The sequence below is a fragment of the Girardinichthys multiradiatus genome, chromosome 3 (assembly GCF_021462225.1).
Source record: "Girardinichthys multiradiatus isolate DD_20200921_A chromosome 3, DD_fGirMul_XY1, whole genome shotgun sequence".
In the NCBI taxonomy this organism is placed as follows: domain Eukaryota; kingdom Metazoa; phylum Chordata; class Actinopteri; order Cyprinodontiformes; family Goodeidae; genus Girardinichthys; species Girardinichthys multiradiatus.
Window position 1 is genome coordinate 20990291 of NC_061796.1, and position 21724 is coordinate 21012014.

General features: G+C 39.3%; 1 protein-coding gene across 5 annotated transcripts in view; it reads right to left on the reverse strand.

The window, feature by feature from the left end:
* Positions 1-21724, reverse strand: part of LOC124865545 (neurocalcin-delta A) — a 109999-nt gene that overhangs the window by 2708 nt on the left and 85567 nt on the right. For 3 of the 5 annotated variants that reach the window (XM_047360721.1, XM_047360723.1, XM_047360720.1), the window contains 3 exons: positions 18633-19043; positions 8100-8205; positions 5136-5255 (listed from right to left, as the gene is read on the reverse strand). In XM_047360721.1, the coding sequence (XP_047216677.1) occupies positions 5158-5255; positions 8100-8205; positions 18633-19010 (582 nt within the window). In that variant the 5' untranslated portion in view covers positions 19011-19043 and the 3' untranslated portion in view covers positions 5136-5157. The remainder of the gene's footprint in view (positions 1-5135; positions 5256-8099; positions 8206-18632; positions 19044-21724) is intronic. The other 2 variants (XM_047360722.1, XM_047360724.1) reach the window with 1 other exon arrangement.

A 21724-nucleotide genomic window follows, 5' to 3' on the forward strand; every position in this document is an offset into this window, starting at 1 on the left:
GGGTCTTGAGTCTCTCAACGTTCTCTTCACAATATCCCACAGATTCTCTATGGGGTTCAGGTCAGGAGAGTTGGCAGGCCAATTGAGCACAGTGATACCATGGTCAGTAAACCATTTACCAGTGGTTTTGGCACTGTGAGCAGGTGCCAGGTCGTGCTGAAAAATGAAATCTTCATCTCCATAAAGCTTTTCAGCAGATGGAAGCATGAAGTGCTCCAAAATCTCCTGATAGCTAGCTGCATTGACCCTGCCCTTGATAAAACACAGTGGACCAACACCAGCAGCTGACACGGCAACCCAGACCATCACTGACTGTGGGTACTTGACACTGGACTTCTGGCATTTCCTTCTCCCCAGTCTTCCTCCAGACTCTGGCACCTTGATTTCCGAATGACATGCAGAATTTGCTTTCATCCGAAAAAAGTACTTTGGACCACTGAGCAACAGTCCAGTGCTGCTTCTCTGTAGCCCTGGTCAGGCGCTTCTGCCGCTGTTTCTGGTTCAAAAGTGGCTTGACCTGGGGAATGCGGCACCTGTAGCCCATTTCCTGCACACGCCTGTACACGGTGGCTCTGGATGTTTCTACTCCAGACTCAGTCCACTGCTTCCGCAGGTCCCCCAAGGTCTGGAATCGGCCCTTCTCCACAATCTTCCTCAGGGTCCGGTCAGCTCTTCTCGTTGTGCAGCGTTTTCTGCCACACTTTTTCCTTCCCACAGACTTCCCACTGAGGTGCCTTGATACAGCACTCTGGGAACAGCCTATTCGTTCAGAAATGTCTTTCTGTGTCTTACCCTCTTGCTTGAGGGTGTCAATAGTGGCCTTCTGGACAGCAGTCAGGTCGGCAGTCTTACCCATGATTGGGGTTTTGAGTGATGAACCAGGCTGGGAGTTTTAAAGGCCTCAGGAATCTTTTGCAGGTGTTTAGAGTTAACTCGTTGATTCAGATGATTAGGTTCATAGCTCGTTTAGAGACCCTTTTAATGATATGCTAATTTTGTGAGATAGGAATTTTGGGTTTTCATGAGCTGTATGCCAAAATCATCCGTATTAAGACAATAAAAGACCTGAAATATTTCAGTTAGTGTGCAATGAATCTAAAATATATGAATGTTAAATTTTCATCATGACATTATGGAAAATAATGAACTTTATCACAATATGCTAATATTTTGAGAAGGACCTGTATGTTTGGGGCGGTTCTCCTGCTGGAAGGTGGACCTCCTCCAAAATCTCAAGTCTTTTTGAGCCTCTAACAGGTATTTTTGAGGGATTACCTAGTATTTATGTCCATACATCAACCCATCAACTCTGACCAGCTTTCTTATCTCTGTTGAAGAAAAGCATCCCCACAGCATGATGCTGCCACCACAATGTTTCACAGTGGGCAGATGTTTTAAAGGCCAATGTGCAATGTTAGATTTAAACAAGACTTAGGGCCTGATCCTCAAAAGATTTGCGTCTACAAAACCACGTGCAAACCTGATCTAAAAATGAGGTGGTAATTGGATTGCTTGTGCAAAATCAGCAAAAATGCGGGCACAAACCTTTTAGCGTGTCTGCCTTCATGAATATGCAAAACATATGATAATGACCCAAACGAGGAGGATATGGAAATGTCATCCCTTATCACTCGCAATGTGATTTTCAAAGCCTGAATCATTTGCAGGTGCAATTTTTGCATGTGGATTTAGCACGTTTGAAATGCAGGTGCTAACTGAGACGCAAAAATGTTTGCTGTCACTTTGGCCAGAAGGAGGCATAGATAGAATGACAGATGACAGGGAGAGAGAATCTACTGTAAATGTGCACACAGATTTGAGTTGTCAAATATAAAAATATTAAACATGGATGTGAATAAAAGTTTCTATGTAGGATTATCTAAGCTCTGATTTAAAGCCAATCCCAAACAAAAGCCATGATATTTTTCCTATGGTAAAACTCCTCGCAACACTTCATTCAACATTATTCCAGCATAACATCGCTGTAGGTGATCATCTGCTCAACGCACACAAGCCTGATCATGGCAAAATGTTCACATAACTGATCAAGTGCGGAAAAACCTGTATTCACACATCATGCAAAGAACCGACTGTGCTTTGATGTTGATAATCAGGGATCAGGGGAACAGCGCTAGGCTGGTTTAAATCTTATTTGTCTGACAGATTCCAGTTTGTTCATGTAAATGATAAATCATCTTTAAACTCCAGGGTTAATTGTGGAGTACCACAGGGCTCAGTACTTGGGTCAATTCTCTTTACTATATATATGCTTCCAATAGGTCAAATTATTAGGCAGCATGGGATAAATGTTCATTGTTACGCTGATGATACTCAGCTTTACTTATCCATAAATCCTGATGAGCCCAACCAGTTAGATAGATTACAAGCATGTCTTGAAGATATAAAAACGTGGACGACTTTAAATGTTCTGCTTCTAAATTCAGACAAGACAGAAGTTGTCATCTTTGGACCGGAGTCTTTGAAAAAGAAACTGCTTTGTCAATCACTTAACATGGCTGGCATTAAATTGACCTCCAATAATAAAGTAAAAAACCTTGGTGTTATATATAAATATCCTGTCCAGGAGTGACGCTGAAAAACTAGTCCATGCATTTGTTACTTCAAGGCTGGACTATTGTAATTCATTACTATCAGGATGTCCACAAAATGCAGTTAAAAGCCTTCAGCTGATTCAAATTGCTGCAGCAAGAGTTCTGATGAAACTTTAAAAAAAAGATCATATTTCTCCTATTTTAGCTTCCCTTCATTGGCTCCCTGTTAAATCCAGAAGATAATTTAAAATTCTCCTCCTCACATATAAAGCCCTTAATGATTTAGCTCCATCATACATCAGAGATCTGATGGTTCCATATGTTCCTAACAGAGCACTTCGTTCTCAGACTGCAGGTTTACTGGTGGTTCCTAGAGTCTCTAGAAGTAGAATGGGAGGCAGATCCTTTAGTTATCAGGCTCCTCTCCTGTGGAACCAGCTCCCAGTTTTAGTCCGTGAGGCAGACACCCTGTCTACTTTATGGCTAGGCTTAAAACTGAGTGGCTTAGGTTATCCTGAGCTATCTCTGTAGTTATGCTGCTATAGGCTTAGGCTGCTGGAAGACATAATGACCACTTGCACTCTCTCTGCTACATTCTCACACTACTCTCCAATTTTGCAGTATTATTATGCTGTTATTTCAGCTTTTAACCTTGTTCTCTGTTTTCTCTTCCTAGAAGCTACACCTGGCCTGGCTCTGTGTCTGCCTGTGACACCTTTCTGGAGAGGGGAATCGTCCAAGCTTCTGCTGGCAACAACTTAATGCTCACCCTCTACCGATGATACACTTGGCCCTGTCTTTCAGTGTTCAACCCTATTTTTCTTCTAGACTGACTGAGCTTCTACTGTAACTAATTATATGTGCTCTCTCTCATACTCTAAACTTGAAAACTGGCTCAGAGTTTATCTGTTCTTTCTTTCTAGATGAAACGACTAAAGGAGCTACATCCATTAACCTTTTCCTCCCTATAGAAAGTACTCTTGGATCAGTGCTTCTGTGTTCTTTTTGTGTCTCTGCTCTGTTCTCTCAAACCCCCTGTCGGTGGTGACAGATGGCCGCTCACACTGAGCCTGGTTCTGGTTCTGCTGGAGGTTTCTTCCTGTTAAAAGGGAGTTTTTCCTCTCCATGTCGCTACATGCATGCTCAGTATGAGGGATTGCTGCAAAGTCAACGCCAGTGACTGTCCACTGTCTCTACATGCTCATCCAGGAGGAGTGAATGCTGCAAGTCACTGACTGGATGCAATCTGCTGGGTTTCCTTAGATAGAAAAACTTTTTATCCAATTTGAATAAATAACTGAATCTGACTGCACTGTGTGATAGAATCTGTATATTTTACATTTAAACACTATGAATGAAATAAATGTGTTAATCCACATGATTTCTGGAATGCTGTCCCTTTAATGCAGCACTCCGATGACACACCGTATATAAGTATTGGTGTATTGTTTTTGAAAGTTGGGTCAGTCACAGTGTCAGGATGTGATCCCCAACTTATAGTCAGTGTGCAGCATCAGTGTTACTCTGTCAGTATGAGCAGGAATCACCGAAGGAGTTCTGGGAAACAACCCCTGCATTAATCCTTCTGGCTGAGCAGCACTGCTGGAAAGCCACTGACTCACGCTGAGGTCAGACCACTTTTCCTCTACCTGTTAGACAAACTGAACACATTATCCTGAGTGAATGGAAGATAAAATCTGAGCAAACACACCATAAAGTGTGCTATTCAACCCAATGTGTTAAAAGAAGCTGCATAAAAGCAAACCTTTTTTTCACAGCATTCATTCAGAAGAAAAGGTTGTTTTATAAATGAGAAAATGTCTCAACAATCCAAGGTCCCCCAATGATCAGGCTGGAATCTTACAGCCAGCCGGGGCAGTTTAACATTGTCATAAAAAAGGATGCAGTGGGATAAAGAAAAAACCAAAAAAATAACACCAAGTTAGGAGAGAATCTCTGACCAACCTAAAATCTGAGTAAAGACGGTGAGAATAAGACTTTACAATAAAAGTGATTTTCCCCACTGAGGTGGAGAAGATGGAGGTTGTGAGGAAAGAGGTGATGATGACAACACTCAGAGAGCTAACAGACTGCAGTTTGATAAGCTCTCCTCTCCGCTCCAAACACTGTGACCTCCTACAGCGGCAAACATCTGCTATTTAATGGAACAATCAGTTGGATTAATTGCTGATGCTTTGAAACTCAAAGCTAAAGGCTTTTTATCCAATAAAATAGCATTTAATAAGTGGTTATGAGTTACATTTCAGGACTTTAAATAATTTTTTCTACACATTTACCTAGGGCTCCAAAATACCAGGTCACCTCCTACACCACACTGTGAATGACCCATCCCACAGAGCCTCTGAACAGGTTCCCTCCAGCAGGAATAACCTCTGCCTGGGAGGCACGACGCTTCGTGGGTGAAAATAACTGTTTGTGAGGCTGGACCTCTGACCTCCTCGGTTACATCAGTGCCGCAGTGAGGTCTGCACGACTCTGAACTGATAAAGCGTTCCTGCGCTTCATCACATCTCTTCTCAATCTTAAATTAACTTAGTAGAAGTGACAGAATGTCAGGCTTACAGATTGTGGCACTGCCTCAGGTTTAGAACTGGCCAGCGCTGCTGGGGTCGCACTGCAACAGGCGGACGATGGAGGGGTCGCTCTTTGCTCCTTTGATGAACTCTTCCAGAGACAGTTTACCTGTAACACACAGAGTAGCAGCAAGACAGCAGAAAATGCTTCAACAGGCATGTGGAAATTTGAGAATAAATATACTAGTGACACAGGAGAAAAACCTTTGACCAGTGGCTTTGCACTTTAATTAATGGTAAAATCAGCTGTAATGTCCATCTATCGTCTTCTGCTGACCTGAGATCTGCTCCTGGGGGTCTCAGAGGGAAGCTCAACCCTCTTGCTCCCCAGCAACGTTCTGTAGCTAATTCTAGTGGATCCCAGGCCACAAGGGATAAATAGTGCCTTAAGAATTCTGGGTCTTACCCAAGTGGTTCCTCCAAGTAGGATGTGCAGAGAAACCTCCAAAATGAGGCGCCTAGGCGGCATCCTGATCAGATTCCTGAACCATCACAACTGACTCCTGTTGAGTGGCTCTTATCAGAACTCCTCAACCTGCCTCTAAACAGCGTGAGTCCAATCATCTGACTCAGGAAGCTCATTTCAGTGGCTTATATCTGTGATCTTGCACTTTCAGTCATGATCAATGTTTCCTGACCACTGGTGAGGGTCAGAAAATAGACAGACGCCCACAGTACTGCAGACAAGGTGCGAAAGCTGGAAAAATAAGTCAGTTTATCCAACGGAACCAATGCTGTGAAACTAAACGCAACACAAACACCGTCTTGTTTACTCATTTACCTGTAAATATATTTACAGATAAGCTTTCAAAGTTGGCTTTTATGCCACTTTGTTAAAATGTGTTTTTTAAGGATTCACCCTTTACTTTAGAACCTCCAAACCTTGAATTCTTAATGATCAACCATTACCACCAGGTGGCGGTGTTTGGATGTTCTAATCCTGCTCAGACTCAGGCATCATCCCTGCAAGCTATCACCTCTCCTCAGAGGAAAAATAAACCGACAGAACTTCCTGGTTCTGCTGTCACTTGACTCCCTCCTTCTGTTTCTCTTCATGGGTCTGGTTCTGGTTCTGCCCCCCCCCTCCCTACACTGCGTAGTGATTACTGTTCCTTCTATCATGTCTGTATTACCGGCTTCACGTTTACAGGATCATGGTTTTAATGCTTGTGTCCAACAGTCACAAAATGTTACGACTCCCAGAAAAATGTAAACGGAAGGAAAACCTAATCTTGGAATATTTTCTAGTTCCTGCTTGATTTCTGCTGCGGAACAATTTTAATCTTTTGTAATCTTTTTTTATTTTTGTTTTTTAATAAAGAGATGCTTCTGCACAGGCATGCTCCTTCAATGAAAGAACATATAAATAGCTCAATATATAAATGTGCCAATACATTTAGGAAAAAATATATCATTTTATAATTAGAATCTTTATAATTATATTTCTGTATTTTCTTGGTATTTAAAACATATTTATCTGAATCAATAAATATTTAATTTATACATGTATCAACTTCTGTTTTATTTCCACCTTGGGTTTTTTCCCTCCTTATTGTTTCCTAAAGCATATTTTTGATTCTTTCACATTGCTGTGATTCCTTTTTACATTCCTATGTGAATTACAGTTATTTTACAGTACCCATGGTGTGTCATGGGAGGAATGATAATATAGAAACAGAGACTGCTGCCTTGCTATGTTTGAATCTTATAATTTTTATTATTTTGTTTTTTTTCCAAATTTATTTTTATGTTTTTTTTCCTTTAATAGTTGTTTAAAATATTCTGGGATTATCACGGCTTGTTGGGATTTGATTTCCATTTAATGATTTAAAGTCAGACATAACCAACTTTGCGTCTGCATGTCTTTTATACAAGAGCGACTGGTTTGACAACACAAATGTCTGAACCAACCATTCAGCCAGTCTACACTTATCAGCCCGGTTCTTTGATGATGATGTAAAATGCTCACCATGTTAAATTCAGGTTTGTTAGCTGGGTCTTTACAAGGTCAAAATGATTCAACATGTAAATGTTTTCCAGTCAACACTCATCTGAGTCAGACTTCCTTGTAATCTTTTAGAATAATCTTGAGCAACGGTCGCTTAGATTTCAGAATTTCTTTGGACTTTCTCTGCTTCTAACTTATTTTCAGTTCAGCTGCTGTTAGGTTTGTTTACGTCATATAGGGAGGTTTTCTGCTCAGGCAGTCATTACTCAAGAATAATTGAAACATAAAAAGGCTCCTTAATGGACTGGGCTGAACCAGTGATGTGGAGGTATCAGCGGGATAGCAGTCTCAAAGTATGCTGAGGTTTGAAAAAGTCCGTTTTTAAACTCCCATCATTCTGTTCCTACAGTTTAAAGTGTTTTTTACTGAGATGACCAAAGCTTTCGCTGGCTGTTTGAAGCACGGAGCAGCGTGACTCTATTCCACCTGTTGCTGCACACTGTTGGCCAGCTGGATAAAATAAGACTAACACACTTTTCCTTCACCTACATAGAGAAATGAACCTGTTTGGTTGTAACAATCAATACGTTGTACTATATTAGCCACAGTGGGACTGGTTAATGCATTTCTGTTGTAAATTAAAGCAATTCCATAATCTTTTACATATTTTTTATAAATTCTTTGACTAAATATCATAAAACCATATAACATTTGGTTAATTACACCCAAGGTTACCACTGTTAAGTCTCACGCTGGCCCATGATTAGTGTCATGTCAAAAAGCTACTTTTTTCTCACTGTTTTTTCAGCTGCCATGATGAGACAGCTCAGGCTTAAGACTGCATTAAAAATTAAAAGGAATTCTGGCAACTTTGAGGCAACACATAAAGAAATGTTTACAGCATCATGTGTTGTACAAACAGTTTATTAAACCAGCTCCTCATCCAGGAACCTGCAGAAATCCGCAAAGTTCCAATAAAACAAATACTGCATGAGCCAAACTTACCATCTCTGTTGGTGTCCATCTGCCTGAAGATCTTCTCCGTCCTCTTCTCAGGCGTTGACTCGTCTTCGGGCATCTTCATCACAGAGGACACCATCTTATATATTGCCTAACGAAAAGGACATATGTTGAGGTGAGATCAGCTGGAACATGTGATGCTAACTGCTGGAGAAACATCTCCCACTGTTCATACGGCAGGTCTGCTGTATAGGTGCATCTGAGGCTTGCATTTATATGAACATATATATTTATTTAATATAAATATATGCTTTTACACTAACAGGAATTCATGTCTTTATTCTAACTGTATGTAGTATGTTGGACTAACATTTGGGAAGAAGAAATATGGTATGGTAATACAAGAAATTAAATATTATATTTAGAAACCACATGTTAACTACCAGGTTTGATCAAAGAAAACTGAATATTGTTCTCCTGAGCCATCTGAACCAGTCTCCTCAGACATCCTACAATTTCTCAAATATCATTGGACCAGGACCAGAATAATGTGTTGAAAACAACCACAATAAGCTTCTTCCCATTTACCATTTAGAGAATGTGTGCGGAATAAAAAAACATTTCTGCTGCTGTCCTAACAGAACTGACAGTTTATTTCGCTCCATTAAAATGTATAAGACAGACATTTTTGCTTACTCTGTTATGAACAACTCCTCCATTTCCACCTTCTTATCATGACTCACTGATTTCCTCATGTTGATATAGAGCCTTTCCTGGCAACAAACCAACAACTATTAAACTGGTGTCAGTTCTGTCAGGAAGATTAGCAGATAAGTCATGGGTATCAATAACCTTAGCAATATGAATTGGAGCCTTGAGTGTTTGGGTTAACCCCATGACAATCTGAGGGTTCGTTCCAAGCTTTCCAAAACCCAGACATTAACGGCAAATATAACATTTAGAAGAGGAATAATAAATCAATAAATAATACTAAAAATATAGAATCTTGTACAACATTATTTGTATTTCCTGTTAATTTTTTTGGTGCTATATTTTACTCTCATTTCATATGTTTATCCACTAAATTAAGCCTGATGGGGTGAATTTGCCTTGTTTTCCATAAACTATTTGTCCTGCAATGCAACTGTTGCTGTCTCAGTGCATTACAGTGTTATGACTAAAACACACAAAGCTTCTGCTGCCAGGAAACATCTTCAACATCCTCAAAGCCGATAAAAAAAACAGAACCAGGTCCAATATCTGAAAGCCAACACTCGTTCTTTATGCAACATGAATAATCCATACAGGCAAACATAACAAGCTGTTACATACTTTACCATTCAGAAGTTTTACAACCCTTCTCATTCAAAGTGAACACATACGTGTGTGAAGGTTAGACTGGTACTGTGGTCAACCAGTTCATACATGTATTATTCCAGTATGAAGTCAGCCTATACGCTGTGATTTGCTGATCCATGATTGGATGCTCATGCCTTAGGTAGACACAGATGGAGACAAACATATGCACACACACACACTCCCTAACAGACTATTTACCCGTGTTGTCTCCCCTGCTCTGTGTTTCATGACAGGCTGTTTGGCAGTAAACAGTGAAATCCCAGCCCACTCTCTCTGTCTCTAATAAGGAGGTGGGTTTGAGGGGAATGGGGGCTGACATGTGAACAGAGGAGGGCTGATTGTGATTACAGAGCAGTGAGAGATTCATATAGGTGTTGATTATGCTGCCTATTACACAGAAGCAGGATGGCTGAGCAGCCAGGTAAAGAAGAGCTGAGGGACAACCAACAGTGACACTTAATATCAGGCCAAGAGCTGGCTTTGTTATTATCTGAAATCCTTCAAGCTGACAAGTTTTCAGTACATTCAACCAGTATTACATGCTGGAGATTTAGCCTTATCTTACCTCATTCTTATCTGTACAAACACACTCAAATAAGATCAAATTTCTAAATCGCTAAAATAAAAAGATGACACCGTGTTGATTAACTCAATTAACTCCAAAACATCTTCAGACTGTTTCGCATGATGCCTCCCAACAGTGTGCTGTTATTTCCTTGATGCTGTAAATGTAACTTCTGTGTGATTTCAGACATTTTCATATTAAAAATCACAGATAACACAGACGAGACAGGCCAATCGAAGCAGAGCTGGGCTTCACCTATGGGGGCGCACTCACTCATAAATCCAGTCATTCCTGTTGAATTATGTTCTCACTTTATGCCACTTCTGTAACGTTCATAAACCAAGGAGAGATGTAAAGACAACTATAAAATGACTATTTATAGATATTTGAGGATTTTTGTTTTGTAACAGGTAACGCTTTCTCCCAAATTACAAATAAAAATGATTTTATCTCATTTCAGTCTTTAACATTGCTGATGTGCTCAGGTAATCGACTAATCAGAAGCCCACGACAACAAATTAACTGTATAACAATAATTATTGTTGCTTTAACAACATCTAAATAACACAGCAAAATGAACTGAGCTAAAGGGCAAAACATCGTCGCCCGTACTCTGCGTGTCCGTCCGCCGGACTTGTCCGCACAAAGCTCAATTTTTACGACTGTGTACCTGGTGCCAACATAGCAAACTCCTTGCAGAAAGACCGAAGACCAGAATTCAAACCCTAAGACCTTCTTGCTTCAACAAAGCAGTGCCAACAACTGCTCCAGCGTGCAGCCTATAAAGGCCATTCGTGCTACAAAATCAAGAAGTGAAAACAGTGGCAATAAGTGGTTCCCTTCAAACTTTGTGGCAAAAAGAAAACTCATTCTTTTCCAGCTGAGAGGTGCACCCAAATTGTATGGTTCCTATGAGCCAGCGACAATGTGTGAACATCTCCCAGTTACCCCGTAGTACAGACATGCTTCAGGGTACATTTTCCTCTGACCTTTTGATGCTCAGATGGAAAGCTTCCTGGATTGGTGTGATATTTAGGACATTTTCAAAGGTCACAACATGTTTAAGAGACATACATGGAACCCTCAGTGTTACATAAGTGCATCTCTTTCATTCTAATCTGACCTAATCTCAAATAAAAACCAAAATGCACACATTCCTATCCACACATCTACTAAGAAAAGAGGCTTTATCTCTGCAGATTGCCCTTAAAGATTAATCATTCATATGTTTTTTCTGGGAACAATAAGAAATTGATCTTTTATTTAGCCTTCCTTTATTATTTATGTTATTAAACTTATTTTATTGTGATTTTGAGTGACTGACCAACACAAAGTAGTGCATAAAAGTGGAAGGAAAATAATACGTTTTCCTTTTTTACAAATAAAAAATCTAAAAACTGTGGCGTGTATTTGCATTCAGCCCACTTTACTGAGATACCCTTAAATAAAATAATACAATTAAGGGGTTCTTTTACACTTTTCAAATCCGTTGCAGTTTTTAAAGCAAATCTTGTTTCCGTCTGTAAATAAACCAAATCACAGACACAAACATTTCACGTTTCATAAGCTTCAAGTATTTTCAATAGTTCCATTCTTTAAAATAACAGACAGTACCTGCCTTACCTATTAGAGAAATCTCCAAGCAGCTCAGGGTAATAAAAACTAGATTAATGGTATTGATGCATGCTCAATGTTTAGTAAATGATGAACACATGATGATGTGGCTTGTTTTTGATTTGGCAAACTGTGCACCTCGTAATCATCAAATCAGACATCGTAAGGCCACATGTTTCAAAGCCAAAGCTCGTCTAAAGTTCGGTCACAGAACATAAAATAGTCTCAAGCAGAGTAACAAATATTTGATTACAACAACAAGAAAAAAAATACGATATCAAAATGTAAAAAAATTATATGGAACTACTTGCTGTGGCACGTCTGTAGCTTGATTGCTCTGATTAGTACGAAGAATCCCGGATGTTCCATCCAGATCACAAAAAAAAAGACCGAACTCAAGATAACAAGCTTTTATCACAACAAAACCCGGTTTGTTGTCTCAAGGTCATCAGATAAGCAAATGAAGCACATCTCAACATATTTCAAGATAATGAAATAAAAATAGGTTTTTTAAATTAATCTCTTTCACTTTCATAAATGTTTAATGTGCTGTTGGTGATTTAAGGTGGCGTTTATCTAATTTCAAAACCCGATCAAGACTAGAGACTGTTTTACTACAGTGCTGTAAAAAAGTATTTCCTCCTTACAGTTATTGCTTTTTTGTCACTTAAATGTTTCAGGTCATGAAACCAATAAAGATAAACTAAGATAAAAAAGCAATGACAAGTAACAATTTCATTTTTTGCTCTCGTTTCACAGTCCACAGCCAAGCATAAATACTGTCAGACCACTAGAATCAAGACATCATTTAAATAGAGCCTTTTTGACAACATGAAGTAGGCAGAACAATCTCCAAAAGCAGAACCAAAATAGAACCCTGGAAAGCTTTAAGACAAAACTACGGCTGACAAAAAAGAACACAAAGACCTGTCTCACACTTGCAAAAAAAACATCTTAATTACCTTCAAGACTTTTGGGGAAATATTCAGTAGAGTGACAACTCAAAGGTGGTTTTTATTTGCTCTCTAACAGGAAGTCCTGAAGGAGAATGTCCGGCCAACAGCCTCGACCTCAAGCTCAAGCGCATTCTGGTTATGTGGTAGGACAAAGATGTGAAGGAAACCAGCAAGTTCAATTCTGACTGGCTAATAAAAATAAGATGAAGGTTTTAGAGTGGCCTAGTCAAAGTCCATACTCAAAGCCGATCGAGATGCTGTGGCTAGACCTTTAAACAGGCTGTCCCTGCTTGAACACTCTTTAATATTGCTAAAGTAAAATAATCAGCAAATCAGAATGATTAGGCTTAAATTCCTTCACAAGGACGTTAAAGACTAATTGCCAGTAATTACATCCAATGGTGGAGCAGCCACTATGGAGGTTTAGGGGGAATAACTTTTTCACATAGTCAAGCTAGATAGCTTTATTTGCTTAATGAATGAAAGCATCATTTGAAAGCTGCATTTTTTATGTACTCTGGTTTTCACCATTACATGTAACTTGTTACTTCCCAACCATGATGGAAGGTAAAGTATTTTAATTAAAATTGTGTGGTTATGTTTGTACAAAGTAACAAGCACCAGTAATAAATGGGACCTTCTCCCGAGAATTATGGCAAGCTACTATTCTCATGCCTTAGGTTTGGTTTTGGTAAGGAATCCTAAGTGTTGAGTGATTGTGAACTTACTTATAGAAGCCTGGGTAGCTCAGTTGGTAGTCCAGACCTTTAATCTGAGGGTTGCGGTTTCGAGTCCCCGTTCAGGCCAATTTACTTTATTTCCTATGCATACCATTGGAAACACAGGGCACCCAAATAGTGAAGTTACACACAACAGCGAAAGTTAAATCTTTTAGGAGAATGCACTTGTTTCTAATCTCATGAAAAACAAAAAATATTGGAAAACAAACAAAACAAACAAACAAACTCCCAGGTTGTTTTAGTGTAAAATCAATGGTGTTCCTGTTCAGCTCAGCATCTGGTATTGCAGGTACTCTTCAGTTTAAGAGAATATTTTCATGAGAAATGTGGCAAGCATCAACTGTCACTCTCGTGCCTTAAGTTTGGTTGTGATATACAGTTCTGAGTGTTGAGTGCTTGGAGTGCCACATAGCGGAGTTCGAGTGGCTCAGTCGAGTTTTAAGAGGCAAAAAGAAAGGGATGATATCCATATGTCAACACTGTCAATGGAGGAAGCTAAAGACTGTTTAAAATGCTTAACAGCAGAGCCTCATACCTAGGGATGGATACCTTTCAGATTTAATCTGATACTCGCTACCTGGGAATCTATACCGTACTCAACACTACCAGTATTCTGTACTTTAGTGTATTTATGTGGTAATAAATGTTAATTCATTTAATAATAACATCTCAAAAATGTTCAATTTAAATTTTTTTTCTCAATATCTAAACTTTAATGAATATATCAAAACAACATCCAACTGTTTGCATTGTAACATCTCAGTTGTTTCAAACATTTCTTCAACATTAAAACCCTTAACTGTCTACGCCGTGTAATGCACAAATTAAAACCCAGCCATGTTGCCGCCTGCAGACGAGTCGCTAACGAATGCAGGCGTGCTAACGGTGCTGAATGCAGGAGTTGTAGCCGTAGATCTGAGGCTGACGAAAATTGTCTCTTCAGCCTTGATAAAAATCTTGCGCTTAACCAGGTCAGTGTATAAACACACACACTCAGGAGAATATATAAATGGCTGGGCCCATGGTTTCCTCTGCCTGTTTAAACTGTCCACATATTCGACAGAACATTCTTACGGAAGAAAACTCTGAAATGTTTATTTATCTTCTATCTACTGTATTTATATATTATGTCCATATCTATCTTTTTTCTCCATCCTTCTGTCTCTTTATCACATCTTTTATCTGTTTCTGTCACTTTCCATATTTCCTTTCTCTGTCTATCATGTATGTATTTAATTACCAAGCTCAGTCCTATAGATCCAGGGGGATAATTTCACCTTTGACAGCCAAGCCGGATCAGAATCTTTTATTCTGTGGTGACTGGATGGGGCATGAAACACTTGGGCTATGTTGTATACTTCTACCTTCGCCATATGTATACCAGGAGTAGGAGAGTTAGCCCTGCTGCTGCTCGCGGGAGAGGAATTGCTGCCATCAAAACTAAATTTGGCGCTTTTGAAAACCGCAGATATCCTTGCCTGCTTTCTAGGTTTTAGCGCATGTTTTTCTGTCCGCTGTCAGTTCCCTGACATCCCTACTCATGCCTCATCCTCACACCTAAGATGAATATGCTTCCCATGGCAACTATATCTGAATGATCTATTCTTCCTCTGCACTGCTTTCTTCTATCTCACCAAATCACCTGTGTAAACGCTCACTCCCTCCTTTTGCCAGCCAGAACAATTACCTTCACCCTGCGTCCATCTTGTCTGCTGACAGCAAAGTCTTGCAGATGAAGGGTAGATATCTACTGCTGATGAGTGGATGAGGTAGTGTTTCTGTGAGTGTTGTGGTTAGATTTTGCAATTGTCTGAAGGAGAGCCATTTTGGCTCTGATCTGTCCCATTCAATTACTCCCACAGCAAGGCTAATTATGAGCATCAGCAACGTTTACACACTCTGCAGGAGAGAGCATTAATTAGTTGGAGAAAGAGCTGCAGTTCTCAGTCACTGGCAAATGGAGGCGAGTGTCTAACAAAACATAAAGGCAACAGTGGGAGGGATGACAGGGTCCTTTGGGTGAAGCATTGGAAAGCATAACTGAAATTAGCTGACTTTTCTCGTTACAAAACTTAAATCTAAAAAGTATGTTGTCAAAACTCAGTATTTGGGGAATTAAAATAATAACCATTGTGTTGTTTTTAACAAAATAATTCAAGCTAGGTTATTTTTAAAGCTGCACTATGGAGTTATAATAAAACTGTGGTCGTAACCTGAAAGTTTGAAAGAGCACACCTCACAGGTCCCCCCCCTTGCTCTCTGCTGCGCTACAGCCCTCCCTCCACAGCAGGGCCTACCATGAACGTAAAGGCCAGTCCGCAAGGCCACTGATGAAGATGGATAAACAGCTATGGCACATTCGATGATGTGGTTGAGATTTGACCTATATGCTTTACATTAACTATGACCTGTCCATGCCATTAACAGAGCTGGAGCACACCAGCAATCTTGAGTTTAAACAATGGAACACGTGCGGGGGAGGGGTTGGAGTAGCGCATACACGAGTGTGATTGACACTAAGACGTTCCAAAAGGACCACTGGGAAGAGCCAGATGAGTTAGATTTTCGAAGGATAATTCAAAGATTATCTCTCCATATTCTACTGTCAGGACATAGTGACACTTTTAACAAATATGTAAAAAAAACATTTTTCACACAAGTTAAGTACTGCAGCTTTAATACCGAACATGTGTTAAAGGTGTGTTTCGACAAAAGGATCCTTTCCCTGGAACGAGGATCTTTTTCTGGGGCCTTTTTTTGGAGCCCGTCATTTGGACTGGAGGAATCAGGGCCAAATCATCCAGTTCAGGCTGAGAAATTATCTTTCTTGTCCCAAACTGAAAATACAATTTATGCTGCAGAGAGCAATGAGCTGTCAACTGAACTCATTAAAGGTGAATAAATGAATAAATAAATGTGTTTGCGAGCAATGACAGAAGAATGCAAAAGAAAAACTTCAGCAACGTTGAGGAGGTGCTAACTAGTTAGGGGAAACGAGGGAATGGAGAGACGAGAGACTAAATAAGTACACTTTGCCCTCTTGAGAGAGAAGAAGAAATCCAACGGTCCTGGGCTCTAACTAAAGTTACTTTTTGGCAATGACGAATACTGACTTCTACCTTATTACTAAACACAGACTCCTATTGTTTCATTTGAAATACAGCTACAGAAAGAAGGAAAAAATGTCTTAGTAAATTAAAAGTTAAATAATTAGCCAAAACAAAAAACACAGATATATTATTGTAATCCTTAATTTGAGCAGATAAGCCTGGCAGAAAGCCTGACACCAACATCTGAGTCATTGCTTTGAATGCTTTTGTCTTTGCACCCATTTTAACATTTTAATGGAAAGTAGGCAGAACGTTGATGTCAATAGGCTGCAGGAGGACGTGACAGGTTGAGATGTGAATCACAGTAGTCTGGAGGAGCAGAAGAAACTTCAGCCTTGAAGCCAAGTAGGGAGTGGGTAAGGTTAAGGTAAGAACATGTAAGGCACTACAGATCTATTCCTTTTAACTTAAGTTAAGCTTGTCTAAGTCTAAAGCCTTTATACATGTACCAACAACAATTAGGACTGTACTGGAAGAATTGTGATGTCAGTCTTTGTAAAGCACTAACTACAGCTTTCACTTGACTTAACAGGCAGTGAAATGCTAGATGAAATGATTTCAGAAAGACACCTAGTCAGAAACCAATCAGGAATGATCGTCCTGTAAACCAGTCACCTGATCCACTGTTCTGGTTCTATGTACACTCACTATAAACAGCAATGTCCTATTAATGATGGGCTTTTAATTATTTTTAACTGTTTTCCACAATAAAAGCCACAGGTTAAAAATGTATGCACCCAAGCCTAGTTTTTAAAAAACAATCACTAGAGGTCTCATTCACCTAGCCACACCCATGCTCAGTCATCCACTGATACTCAGATCAGAGGCCTTGCCAAAGGGTACGTCGGCATGTGGTGGGGGAAACTGGGATAAACTCATAATCTGCTGGTTGCCAGACAACTACTCTTCCTTTGAGCCATGCCATGGCTAACCCCCTAACCCTAACCCATAAAAGAACAGATATCAGATATCAAAGAACTGTGCTGAACTTTATGTGTATTTTTCTTTAAATACATGTTTTTGTACAACAAAAAAGGATGAAAATCAAAAATTGTATGAAATTCAAAAAAATAACATCCATTCATTTTGTGCTGTGAAGTAATATTAATGTTTAGGAGTGGGCCAGACAGAAACTTGACATGAATCTGATAGAAGAGAATGAAGTCAGGGCTGATGGCACGAAAGCCTTCTGACAACTAAAATAACCACCTGGATAATTTAAACCTTTTCCATTGATTAATAAGAAGAGCATAATTTATTTTCAACCTGCCAGTTTTTGTTAAAATGCAAATAAAAATAGGCACATTTTTTCCCCAAAATCACTGCCTTTTACATTGTTTTATTGTCTTTTGGAGGATGCCTGTGTCATTACCTTTTCTTGTTTATTATTTATTTAGCTGTTCTTACTGTCTCTGTTTTATATTAAGCCTATAATTGTATCCGTTTTCGCAATCTGTAAAGCACTTTGCGATTTTATTTGTGAAATGTGCTAGAAAAGTAAAGTTTACTTACTTCCCATCAGAAACAAACTTATTGGTTAAATGAAGATACATAAATCTAAATTTGCGAGGTGTATGAATAATCGTGGTCTTCAAATAAATGTAAATGCAGAAGCAGTACTGTGGTAAAAAGATCAGGCTGTGGAATACACCACAGCAGTGGATGTTTAACACAGCGAAATTCACTGTAACCTATACTTTATCCAAATATTACATTTATCAACATTTCTAGCAGATTATTACTTAAACACATTTTATTTGAAATGTTAATTCTACACTTTCGGCATACATTGGTAATTTTTTTGGTAATTTTTAAATATGTTAAATAGTCTTATTCTGCCCCTTACTGCTCCCCATTAAAAGCTATAATTAATTATAACTATAAAATTCTTGCTATTCTTGCAAAAAGTGGGTCTAGAACAATTTATCTCCATGTGGTAGGAAGACTGACATTCAGCTCGATGTCTTTAAGAACTTCCTCTCACTTTCCTGAGGCCGAGCTGTAAATCCTGTTCTTTAAATACCAGCAGAGGCTCACAGAGTCAAACTGAAGCTGAGTTATGGATAGTGCTGCAGCACTGTAGTTAGCAGTTTTAGTCTTAACCAAGCGTCTGTGTGTTACCTAAAATTCACGGAAGTCACAATCAAGGAAGTTTATCATTTCAAACAACTGGAGCCGGAGCTTTTCCTGACCACAGCTGGTTGAATGCTGTATTTTTTCATAGAGACACTCACCTGTACAATCTCCAACATCTCAGCTTTACTGATGTACCCATTCCCGTCCAGGTCGTACATACTGAAGGCCCACTTCAGCTTCTGCTCAAGCTTGCCACGTGATGTCACACTTAAAGCGATGATAAACTCCCTAAAATCTATCGTCCCATCCCCGTTAGCATCAAAAGTGCGAAACACGTGCTCTGCAAACTTCGAAGCATCTCCATATGGAAAGAAGTTCCCGTAAATCTTCTTGAACTCCTCCATGGACAGGTTCCCGCTGGGGCAGTCCCTCAGAAAGCCCTTATACCACTCTTGGATCTCATGCTCAGTGAAGTCAGTGCTCTCCAGGAGGTCCTGCATCACCTCAGGACGGAGCTTGCTGTTCTGCTTTCCCATGTCTGTTGGTCCTGTCAGTCACTCACCTCGCTGCTGGGAGATACAGAGAAACAAAAGGGTTTGATTTTTGGACGAGACAGTTATAATACACTTCAGGATGTTTTTATTTCAGAAGTACAGTTCAAATTTCACAATCTTTCAACATAGAATTTTGACAAATACATGTTTTCAAGGTCTAAACATGAGGAAATAAAGGGGATTTTGTTAAACAAGAATGTGTATGATTATTGGATTAAGAGTGTGGAATTCTGAGTGTTCTGATGCTTTGGGAAAGGCCATGTTAGTTTTAGTGATCTTACGTTACTTTTTAAATAGTTTTTTCATCCTTAATAATCCACTGACCATCTGGAAGTAAAATTTCAAAGCTCTATGAGGGTCCCCAAGTGGTCAGGTAATTATTACTCGAGGAAATCAGAAAGTAGGGAAAGCTGTCAGTTTGAGTTTCAAGCATGATGAGATCCGTGAATCTTTATCAGTGCAGACAGCACAGAGTAGCGTGAGATAAAGCAATGTCATTATTGGGTCAATGCTGTGATATTTAAGTCACTGTTATGTTCATTCTACAAAAGTGGTGCCCATTGTGTAGACATGGTGGCCGAATTTGTCAACATGTCCAAATGTTATCTTTACCACCCTAACCTAGCTAGATAAAGATTTTCCCTTGGTATTGTGCAATACTACACCACTAAAACAAAAGAAAAATATCCAATAAGATGACAGGAGCATTACTTTGATTATTATTAATTATGACTTTTCTTTGACTTTTGTTCTTAACCTCACTCAATTTTTTGTTACATTCCGAGGCTCCTTGCCACAACATTTTCAGAGCTTTTATCTACAGCTTCCGATTGTTCACAATTCATTTTGGACACCTACAACTAGCAAACGTGTGTCGACGTGAGAAAACCAGCAAAAAGCTTTGAAATACGAAGTAGAAAAACTACCTACTAAAGTAGGTAAAATAGGTTATTCTGCATTTCAGTGAAGTAAAAAGCCAACTTTGATGCCCACATCACATGTGAAAAAGTAAAGTAATGATGTGTTGCTCTGTCCTTCATTAGCTTGACAAAATATAAACCAAAAAGGAAAGCACCTCAAAGACACCTTCATTAGAACTGGGGAAAAAAATCTCCTCTTTATAAACTCATGGAACTTTCCATGGAAAGCAGATCTGTATACTCAGTAAACACAGCACTATATGCAAAGCATGCCTGTAATAAGCCCATAAAGTCCTTACAATACACATAACTAGGCTGAGATGCAGAAGGAAAATGTGATATTATAAAATGTTACGCAATATGCGGTATTTAAACAAGATCCTCCAGATTCATAAATTCCAGAGAAACAACTTCTACCCAACCAGGACTTGCCCACAGTATTATTGTTAGCAGTGAAAGTTCTAACAAACCAGTTGAAGTGTTAAAATCCCTATTACCACTATTTATAATCAATTCATTAATTCCTCTAAAATGACAAATGCAATATTTGCTTAAAATACGCAAACCGATAACATAGCCTGCAACTAGTTTATCAAGAATAAAGAGAGACTGCATTACTTTCAGAGAACAAAACCAAAGGGGACAATTGGCTCGCCCTGTTACGTGTTTGCAGGCTGACGGGAGAATTTACAGGATCAGCTGAATACTACACTCTCAAGAAGCAAACCTCACTAAGCACTGTAGATAACAATAACTAGAAACTATACACTGTTTCACAATCAAATCAGCTTTACAGTGACACCACTGCCTACACAGCCAAGTCGTTTCATTTACACAAATATTTTAAATCTAAATCTTTTAGCCTCGTTTGTATTTTTGTGACCAAAGCAGTGTTAGACATCTAATGCGAGACATCAAGAGATACACAGACAGTAAGTCAGCCTTTTGAGACAATTGTGACAACAGGCATCTTCTTCACTACTAACACAGACAGGAAGTGCCTGGTCATAAAGAGATTATACGCCCCTACTTCTTGTATCTCTCTACACAACATATGTTTATGCTTGTACTGAAATAGATATTTAATATTTTGCTCAATACAATGCAATTAGGAGAGTCAAAAAATTGCATGCTTAATAACTGATCTCTTTAGTTTGCATTCATCCGAGTGTTAAAGTTTCTGTGTAATGTGCTTTAAAATCAAGTTTGGGCATTGTCAGCATAAATTCTCAGGAAATGGGTTACCACTGTCCGCAAAACCACAGCAAATAAAAGGTAGCAGTCAGAAAGCACAGGAAATGAAAACAACTTCACTGATGCCTTCGTTCACATTCCTTTGCTTCAGCGGCTGCTGCAATATCACTTTGAGAAAGTGGTCCATGACACAACAGTAACACACAAGTCAAAGCAAGGTACAACCAAGGGGAGGCCAAAGAACAACCTTATCTGAACTCAAAATGAGGTAATCAATGATAAATCTTTTTCCTTTTTTTTAACTGTCATAATAAATTCATATTTTATATATGTTATGTTTTATGACGTAAAATATTAAACTCGTATGTAATAACATCAGTCCAAGTATTTTATGTGGCTCCACTGCTGCAGATCCACTGCATGGCTGAGGCAGAATTCCTGCATCCCAGCCTGCCAAACACGGTTGTGCGACATTAAGCTCAACTGAGGCGTGGTGCTGGTGGTGTAGGGGGTTAAGCACAAGACCCATATACAGAGGCTTCGGTCCTTGACGTGGCTTTCCTGGGTTTCAAGTCCTGACCC